The sequence below is a fragment of the Rissa tridactyla genome, chromosome 2 (assembly GCF_028500815.1).
Source record: "Rissa tridactyla isolate bRisTri1 chromosome 2, bRisTri1.patW.cur.20221130, whole genome shotgun sequence".
NCBI classification, from domain to species: domain Eukaryota; kingdom Metazoa; phylum Chordata; class Aves; order Charadriiformes; family Laridae; genus Rissa; species Rissa tridactyla.
This window is the reverse complement of record NC_071467.1, coordinates 116,447,631-116,457,919: the sequence shown is the minus strand read 5'-3', so window position 1 is coordinate 116,457,919 and position 10,289 is coordinate 116,447,631. Positions and strand designations below refer to the sequence as shown.

The following is a 10,289-nucleotide window of genomic DNA, read 5'->3' as shown; positions in this document are numbered from 1 at the left end:
CAGCTTTACTTTTTCTGGTTTTCCAATTGCTACATTATCAAAACAGCTCTAATTTCAAAAGGTAAAATTCTGCAGGAATACCTCTGTTTGTAACACAAGGCAATTGAGTGAATCAGCAACCTGAATGATACAAAGGGTCACCTTTTCTAAAGAAACAGCACATAGCAGTGACAACTTTAAAGAGCCCATTAAAAAAAAAAAAAAAAACCAACAAAAAAATCCCCAACATATTGCCGGACTCTTACTTCAACTACTAGTAACATGGGAAACAGCTGAATTCCCCTCCTAACAGCAAAGCACTAAATCAGTTTTAATTAGCTGCCCATGCATACTGTTAGAAAATGCACTGCAATAAATTTGTGTGATTATCATAAAAGTCAGTCATTCCTAACAGCCTACCGATACTCTAAGAGTAGTGGGGAGGCTGTGGTGTCTTTTAAGTACCAACCTGTAATAAATGAGAGTCTGTACTGAATCTCACTGGCAGACACTTTTATCACAACATGCTCACATACAGAGAAGGTAGCTTCTTCGAAAACACCATCAATATGTTAGATACATTTTTATTTCCACTGCTTCAGCTGATACTGCAGGCCTGCAGGAAAATACCATTTTTAATAAGAGAACTGAAATATACACACGCTACTAAGAAACTGTGTCCTTTGAAAAAGCCACTTTGGCAATCAACTCAATTTCAACTAGAATGCCTGTTTCCCCAAGCAAAGCAAATCTTTTTCTAAACAAACTTGTATTTTACAGAATAAGAATCAATGATGGGAGAATTCAGTTCTGTGTGCATTAAGCTTCCGTGAAACTAGCTCTGCTTGTTATGATTGCTCTAACATCACAGCAGACGTGATTAATGCAGTACAGAGACAAAAAATGGCATTAGAATGAATCTCAGCTCCAGTTTTGCAAAGAATTGTGTTGATTTTAATGGGATTACATACAGCAGCAAAGAAAAACACAACTGTAAGCATTCAAAGGACTGCAGCATTAGAATGGGTCCTTTAAGCATAAACAAAGGTACACACAATACTTAATGAAATTGCAAACCTTTTAAATCAAGCATTTCCCAAATAGATAAATTGTCAGAAGAAAAAAAAAAATCTCAAAATACTTGGCCACAAAAACGTTTCCCAATTTATTGGAAAGAATATTGGAATATAACATCCACTATATAGTCTGCCTTTATCAGGGTGGGGGCGAGGAACAACCACTTTTCTGCTGAAGTCTATAATGTATTTTAATTTAGAAAATTACACCTTCAGCCTAGTTGCAAATAAAGCATATTGCAGAACAAACAGTGCCAACGTACACTGTCATCCCAGTTAAAGTGCCCATACTCCTTTCAGGAACAAGAATCTCAACAGTAAAGAATTGCACTGGTGGACTCAGAGAGGACAAAATAATGCATGCCCAGCAACATAAAAAGCCTTTTCCATACATTGCTTAAATTAAGAGAAATCTAAATGACAGAAGAAATGATAGGAGGAAGATTTCAGACTGACACCTACTTGCCTTTAGGAAGATCAGTTTATAAGCACAGCAAATTTACTATATTCTCAAGCAGACTGAATACCGCCCCAAAACTGGATGCTTGTGGAAAAGCAAGCAGTCAACTCCAGAAATTTCACTTTCACAATAGGGCCATAACCCAAAAAGCCCAAGCCCAGAGGATAACAGCCCACTATGTTTCTTTTACCATACAGCCAAAAATTGCAGTAACAGAGAGATGGGAAATCCACCTAAAATGCCAATCAGAACAGAGGTGACAGATTTAACAGGCCTTGAGTTCAGCTATTCCACAGAGCAGCTAAATAAATCTTAGATGAAGAAGAGGGCCCCCTGAATAAAAGAAGTTAGAGTGGCTGTGTCTCAGAGGAAACAGTCTCTGCTGTACTGCCAAGTTTCAATCACAAGTCTCTTGGGCACACATTTCTAAGTATTAGGAGACTAAAGATACGAGCAAGGACCAAATTCCCATTGTTCATTTTAAGGCAGTTAAGCACTATGCAATGTGAAATCCTAGTAGCTTTTGCACACTTTCAGATGCCTAAGTAATTTTCAAAAATTTTTGCTCGTTTCCTGCACTGGCCCCATTCCTAAGGCCAGTAAGTCCTGAAGAAACACATATTAATATGTGATGATTTCACCATCTTTCAGTAACGAGAGTCATCCAAGGGGAAAAGAGAGGTAGATGACAGTAGGCAGATGACAGGTTATAGAAAATAGGTAGGTGAGGTCCAGGACCAATGAAATGTAATAGCATACGTGAAAGTGAAGAAGTTGACCTTGGCAGACAAACGGGGGGGGATATTTAGGGACGACTTCATCTTTAGACAGTGGAAAGTGTACCACTGGAGAGCGTTACTACTTAGTTTGTCAGCAACAGGCAGAGGCAGTCACTAAAAGCCCGAACTTAATGTTTGGAAACTCCCAACACAGTCAAGGAAAATTTATGATGCACAAAGCTAGCAACACTGGCGTTCAAGGATGTTCAAAATCCTTCATAGGACTCTTTGGATGATCTCTAGGAGTAGCACATCCTTCTGTTTACCCCAGCCATCCTGCAATGACCACTACTGTAGCTGAAAGCCTTGACTGTGATGTTAACTGCTGACCCAGTAATAAATAAAATAAATTAAAAAAAAAAGTAACTCTGACTCTGAAGCATGTGTGTCACTAGGAAATGAAATATTGATGACCGAATTCTATATGTTTAGATCTTGGTGCCTCAAAAGTCTGAGAAGTCTTAACATTTAGGGCATAAAAATATGAGAGCATGCTTAAAAACTGCAACCAACTAGAGAATAGCCAAGCCTCTGGTTAAATATGACAGAGAGTCAGGGTCTCTGGTTTCTAAAGAGAGAAAAATATTTTGGAATAGTCAATACCAGATAGTCATGAAATAACCCCGGAAGAACTAGAACTCAGTCAGGATCTCTGGTTGTGAGATAGGAACCAACCAACACCTTTAAAAGGCATGAAGGGATTCCTACTCAACTGTTTTGAAAAGTTTGCAAGAAATAATACAGGTTCTTCTCTTCTGTTGCCTTAGACCTCTTTAAGTAGATCTTTCTTATTGAGGTCTGCAATATGAATTCATACTTTGCACTTAGCATTGGGGGGTTTTTTTGTTTGTTTTTCTTGGTGCGTTCTGACTTTCTTCATTGTTTGTATCTAAAGAGCTAAGGACACTGTAACTTGTTTTACTTTCAGTGGACTATAAGGCTGTATGACAGTCCAAATCACAAAGATTTAAATGAAGGGCAAGGAGGGATATTTCATCTTCCTAACAAGTCAGCAAGAACTTGCTCTCTGTCAAACTTTAATCTTCCGAGCTTTGAGCTTCCTCAGACTTCTTGTAGACAAAGGAGCCAATCAAGAAATGCAAGCAAGAAAGGGAAGATGACTCCAGAACCCAAGGAGACAGTAATCATTAGAAAAATCTCAGGACAGGAAGAACAGCAAAAATCCTCACCGCTACAACATGAATTTGGTTCACATATTAGAAACTGTGTTACAGGGTGTAAAAATCAGGTCTGTGTTGGAATATCATTCAGTGGGAAGAGAAAAGCTTGAGAAAAGGCAGTAGGAGATGAGGGTATACTGGAGATCTTCGAGACCAGTAAGGGATTTTCACTGTTTTTTTTGTCCAAGTCCTCTCTAATCTTACTAACTTTCAACATCAGCAGGCAATGCTTGAGGCTGAGCTCACCAAAATCATATGTGTTCTTATTGCTTCAAGCAACTTAAACCATAATGACTGGGGACCTGGACTACTTAGAGCAGCACTGAGGCAGAGCAAGAACACTGGAAGGAATAGGAGGAGAGAAGGAATATCTAAGTAGGAGAGAAAAACAAGGAGGCAAAAACCCTGAGAAGCACCTGGAAGCTTTTTCAGCCTCCAACCTGAAGAAGCAGGGCTTAATGCCACATGTCTATTAGCAACACCAACAAACCAGCCTCTTGGTGCTGCCACAGCAGTGTCTGTACTTACAGATGCAATGCGGTGACAGCACACAGCACAGTCCATGGGACCCAGAGAACTTGAGAGAAAAACAAAATCTTTGAAAAAATAATTACTTTTATATTCATTACAAGCAAATTCTCTATCTTCTGCACTATGATAAGGCTGTAGACAGGTTCTTAAAAGTGAAAAAGGCAACTCGTAACACAGTCTTCAAACTATCAGGTTCACTGTTGATAAAGTATTCTTTTTGTCACTTCGAACTTTATTCCTAAACAACTATATTAAAAATAAGATAATTACAAAATATAATATTGCAAGTCAGAAGCTATTTTTCCACAGTTTCCTATCCAAAATAGACTTAAATTAACAGAGGAGAAGTTATTACTAGTACTCAAAGACCATGTAATGCATTTAAAATATGAGGTTACACATAGCCTTAACTCAGGAAAGCAGTTAAATCCATTCTTGTTTTCAGGAATAGGGAAAGTCTTCCTGACTCAGGGCCCCTAAAGCACAGGTATGACATATCATACAAATACTACTTGGGCATACAGTAAAGATTTGACTGCTTTGTTTCACAAATTCTTGAACTCCACAGCAAGTCTTATTCCAATATGTAGTAAAAATAAGCCAGTTCAATTGAAAGTGCAATTCTCCTTTAAGAGCCAAGTTGTCTCTACTTTCATACATCATTCTTGCAGCAAAACTGTCACAAATTGAAACAGAAACATGATGACGGTACCCCACACTTTCTGGTAATTCAGAAAGTTCACACAAAATATTAGCACTCACCAAAAAGGACACTCTGGTTCATTTAATTATGAAAATGTTCTACTGATTCTGAAATGCTTCAGACGTTTCTCATTATTAAATACATAGGCAGAGCAGCCGCTCTGCAATTGTAAAATACCCTCAATTCATTTCTACAAGCTATGAATTCAATGCTAATACCACTGATATTTTAACATCAATATTATTTGCTAGCACATGGAAGTCATGGACAAAACATTATAAAACAGACAACTCAAGTGCTTTTTAGATTTGATTAGTTAACCAAAAATTCTGAGATTCAAAAGCTGTTCTAGGTCACGGCCCTTCTCAGGCCTGTATTTTTCCCCCCCAGGATTTCTTTAAAACTGCATCCAATCAAATCATAAAAAACATATGCAATGAAGCATCTGACACCTCCCCTGGGAGACCTTTCCATAGCCAACAAGTTGTTGTTTTTCCCCCAAGTTGAATTTTAATGTAATTTTATCCCATTGGCCATTCTCATGGAAGTAAGGAGAAAGAGTCCCCAGGGAAGGGAACAGGGCAAAAAAACCAAACCAAGCCAAAAAATTGTTAAACTACACTGAAAAAGTGCATAAAAGCAATTCAGCTGTGAAGATGATGAAAGGGGGACCATGAAGGTAAGGGTTAACTTAAGTCACAAAAGCAGCTTCCCAGCCCTCTCTTCTCCATGAGCACTGAAGAGTCACAGATGCATGTGGATGGCTCCTAAGAAAAAAATTAGAATGAAAAAACACTTGGGTTATCATTCCGTAAGTGCACCTTTGGGAAAAGAACCAAAGTTCCCTTAGAATTGCTTAGCTTCCTACTTCCCAGAAGAACTATACTACACAGCACTACCATAGTTAAACATTGTACAGTCTATTGCCCTGTCCATGAGAGCATCCCATGAAAGATGTTGCCAAGGGAGATATCATAAAATATCTGATTTAGTCTATAAGAATTTTTCTTCCCTCACAACTTAATAAATAGTATCTTGCTTCTTATTTAACATATCCTACAGCTAAAGAATATATTTACTTTTTTTTTTTTTATTCCTTCACCTTCTCCATTGCTAGCAAGAATTGGTGAAAAGACAGTTTAGAGAATTAGTGCAGGATGTGTACGCAGACAGTAATTTTGAAAATATTATAAACACAAAACTCCTGGAAGGTATCATACAAAAAAAGACAAGAGAAAGCATTTCACAGTCGTCACTCATGTCAGCCACAGAAGCAAACATCTGTCACCTAAAAGATACACGTTTTGTATTGTAATAGCCCAAATTGGTATTTAAACAAAAATAATAGATACCTTCCAGGAAATATCTAGTCCCCTCTGCTGTAAACAGACAGACTCCCAAGTAACATGAGAGGGAGATGGATGCAAATTTGATCTCTGTCTTTCTTCAGAATCTCAGAATAAAAAAAATTATAAAAAAAAAAAGCATGGCAATGGCCAGCAACAGCTATACACTAAAGTCCCAATCATTTAGAAAAGAAAACTTAAACAATTTGCTAATCAATAAAAAGAAGACTAAATGAGCTTGAAGGGATTTCATGTGTCCTCATCTGCAACTTCCTTTCGGCGCTGGGCCCGGAAATGACGCTCAATATTTATTGTCACTTCCCTCTGCAAATTTCTGCTGTTAGTTTTTCCAGCTGTTCTGATCCAAGGGTGCTGAAGGACTTGTCGTGCTGTGTAGCGCTTCTGGGGATCCACTATCAACAGCCTGGTTATGAGGTCTTTTGCTGCTATTGTGAAAGAACGAAAAGGAAAGAGGGGAAAAGAACAGTGACGTGATGTTGCTGACAGTTATTCCTACATGAAACGTCCTTCTTATTTTTTCTTATTAGTTGTACCATAATGACTTTTGTGACTATCCCCAGAAGATATTCTAACAACTGAGTTTAGAACTAGTAACAGGAGATGTTAAATCTCCAGCATATTTTTTACTGGTATCATTCTCCCATTCAGAAAGAGAAGAGAAAGTGAAGGGAATTTAATCTTGAAAGCACGCTGAAGGCACCAGTCTAGGTGTTCAGATTCACGGGAATTAGCATTGGGTATCTCATACCTCAAGTAGCATAAAAAGTCGTGGAATGCTCTTTAGCATGTTCTTTGAAAGACTGTATAGGGAGAGAGGGGTTTTAGAGTTTCTAATTCTGAAGAGTGCACAAAAGACACTTGTACTAGCCTGCAAGAAGGTAAAAACTACTATGTGCAGACCCCATTGATCTCAATAGAAAATCCACACTATGTTATGTTCTGCAGAGCAAGGATTTCATTCTCAGCTTTTGAGGTTTTTGCGTACATCTTTACAATCTAACATAACCCTGGAGATTATTTTGTTACATTTTTCTACAGGGATAATTCATGTAAGCAAGGTGAGGAAAATCCTTGCTCTTGCCTCAGAAAGGGAGCAATCCATTAAATCAATCAGACCTAATATTCTGATTCACAGCCATTGATACCACCAGAGGACTAAATTCACATTTAAAGCAAACACGGAATCACAAAAAAGAGACCTGTAAGACACCCCCAAGTTCATTGAGCTCACTGTCCTGAACAAAACGGAAGTTCTTCACTTCTCAGATCTGCTATACGTGCTGAATCTTACCTGCAGAAATATTGTCCCAGTATGGGGAAAGGAACTCATAGTGACCCAGCTGTATGATCTGAAACAGCTCTTCTTGATCACGATCCTGACTGCGAAAAGGGGGGAAACCACAGAGCAGAATGTAAAGGATCACACCAGCTGCCCACATATCTACTTCAAGTCCATAGCCTAAGGAAAAAAAGACAAACCAAAAGTCCTGTTTTAGAGAGAAAACTCACAACTGGTAGGGAACTGTATTTTCCAAGAAACACAGAAGCTCTGCTCAGTTTCTTAAAAAGATTAATTCAGCAGAAGAATAAGTGGCTGGTACAGCACGCTTATACACTGAGCTGCTCTGCCTGTTAATAACTACAGCTCTCACAAAGTGCCTCTCTTCTTCACCGTGTTTCACAAACACTGTCTCACAAGGCCAGTGTCAATTGGAGACTAATTGAGAAAACAGAGCATATATTTCTAAAATAATCCTCCTCAGATTCCCTTCGAAAAAGCATTAGGAGAGTGCCAAGTTTCCACTGAAATTGGATATAAGTGGAGATGTGCGACCCAGCTCCACAGAACAAAAACCAGAAATAGCTTTGCTTGAGTCATAAACAAAACTGACTCCTTTCCAGGACTGAATCTTTTTGGATATGAAATCTCCAAAATTTCTTCTGATGTGAAATATGTTTTAGCTCGTTACATAAGTTTAACATACATGTTCACAATATTTTTGCATCATTAGGGGCCTTGGAAAGTTGTTTGGGTTACAGTCATGAAATGGGGTTGACTACCCTCAGGTTGAAACACGAACTTTTGCTCATTTCCCCACTTCAGCAATTACCATCTATGATATTTTATGGCTTGGCTCCTTGTAAATCAGTGTTATATTACCATAGACATTAATAACGCAAGCATGACTGATGCCACACTTGTGTTTGTCAAAAGTTAAAGGTTTCCTTTCCTTTCACAGATTACACTGGTAGCCAAGCTCCTACCCTGCAAAGACATATCAGTAGGTTGAAACATTCTGGAATATTTTCACAATTAGAAAGTTCAGAATAATTGTATGATTTACCACAGATTATAAATATATACACTCACCCTTCTCAGCAAGTATTTCGGGGGCAACATACGTTGGTGTTCCACAGACAGTAAATATGGGTTTCGTAACCTGCTTTGCAAGGCCAAAATCTGCCAGTTTCAGTGTAGTAGATTTATCTGAATTATGCTGAACCTATACTCAACGAAAAATACATATATTTAGTCCACATGCATTTTAAGAGAGCAAAAGATAAAGGAAGGAAGTAATAATAACAGGAAGAAGTTCTAATAATAGTGCCTTCAAGTAAAGCAACATGAAATGGAAACAGTATTTTGATAAACAGTATTCAGAAAGTTGTTGGTTTTTTCCCCCCCTGTATACTAAGATGCTGCACATATTTAAGAGAACACCAATAATGGAAACAGAAAACTCTGCTCTACAAACTCTGGCGCACTATAATTTCCAAGAAATGAAAAGGAGGAAGACAAAAAATAACCGAGAGTCAATTAAATGTTACTATTTCCTCTTAGGGAAGTAAATTCCTCTTTTCCCCTGGGAAAGTAATGAAGAATGCTGTGGGCATCTTTATGCTTAAATGTGATATTCCCAGGTAAGCTACTGACTTTACAGTGTCACTTAAAAAGCATAGGACCATCATACCAGTCTAACAAAAAAAAAAAAAAACCACAATAAACACACATAACCTTTATTTTCTTTGCAAATTACTCTGCTACTCTACCTTTTGCCCTGAAAATAAATGAGTCATAGTCATCACATAGCAATGTGAGTAGTTGGAGAAATAGATCCATGCAGAACACTCTCCTAAATGGGTCTTTTCAGCAGTTCCCATCTCCTACATTCACCTGGAAAGTAATCAAAGCACTTCTTCCCATTCTAATTTTGTATGCATGGGTCTTTAGCATTATTTTGTAATGCAGTTAATGAAACATTATTAAGAAAATATTCAAAGGTCAAGTCATGAAGAATGCAGCAGTACAATTAAACACATCAGTATTCTTAATACTGGTGACTGATATTCAAGTATTGTTTAAGAGGCAAAAAATGTCATTAATTTCCTTTAAATTAAAAATTGTCTGTCTTTACAATTATGGGGAACAGATCAGCAGTTAAAATGTCTACAAGAAAGGCAAAGAAACGTGGAGTCAGGTTTTGAACGGATAAACTGGAATATGATGCGACAGGTACACTCCACGCTTTAACACCTCATACTTTGCTATCAGGCAGTGCTTAAGAAAGCCAAAAATTCAAGATGGTCTCTATTACAAGACAACTAATGGGACAAAATTTGCTCTCCTACGTTACAGCTGACTAATCTCTGTTCATCATCTTTGTAGAAACTGTAAGCACTCATCCAATTTTGGTTAAGCAAAAAGGTTTGGTTTTTGGTTTTTTTTTTTTTTAAGAAAAAATACTGTATTACAAAACCATACGTTATAGCCTACTAATCTCTTTTTTTCTTTTTTATAGAAAATATAAACACTCTTTCAGTTTTGAATAAGCAAAACATTTTGGGTTTTTTATGTTTTTCTAAGATAAAATATTTTTAGTATGAAACTGAAAATAAAGTTTACTACACCCATGCCGTCCAAACTTCTGCAGCAGGAAGCTAAACTGCTGTAGCCATTTTCTCTATTACATTAGTCAACTTCATGATGATTTTTTGACATGATACACTGTGCACACAACAGCTGGCAAAAATGAAAAATAAATTACAAAGGTAACACTTTCTAGAGCAGCGTCTATCCACAGGATTTACATTCTAACAATAGGGGCAATAGTGGTGGAATGCTACAAAAATTCACAATTGAAATGCTCAATTTTATATGTACTATGAAAATACGAGCATGAATACATTTTCCTATTTTATAAATACAGCTTTA

At 37.4% G+C, this 10,289-nt stretch overlaps 1 protein-coding gene across 3 annotated transcripts in view; it reads right to left on the bottom strand.

The window, feature by feature from the left end:
- Positions 1 to 229: 229 nt before the first annotated feature.
- The window catches only part of DCLK3 (doublecortin like kinase 3), a 30,508-nt gene continuing 20,448 nt past the window's right edge, over positions 230 to 10,289 (bottom strand). Inside the window, exons 3-6 of one of the 3 annotated variants that reach the window (XR_008465039.1) lie at positions 8,448 to 8,580; positions 7,368 to 7,535; positions 6,062 to 6,501; positions 230 to 5,476 (exon numbers count right to left, since the gene is read on the bottom strand). Coding sequence is in view for 2 of the 3 variants with exons in the window: in XM_054192753.1 (XP_054048728.1) it covers positions 6,305 to 6,501; positions 7,368 to 7,535; positions 8,448 to 8,580 (498 nt within the window). In the remaining variant the exon portion in view is untranslated. Of the gene's footprint in view, positions 6,502 to 7,367; positions 7,536 to 8,447; positions 8,581 to 10,289 lie in introns of all 3 variants that reach the window. The other 2 variants (XM_054192753.1, XM_054192754.1) reach the window with 2 other exon arrangements.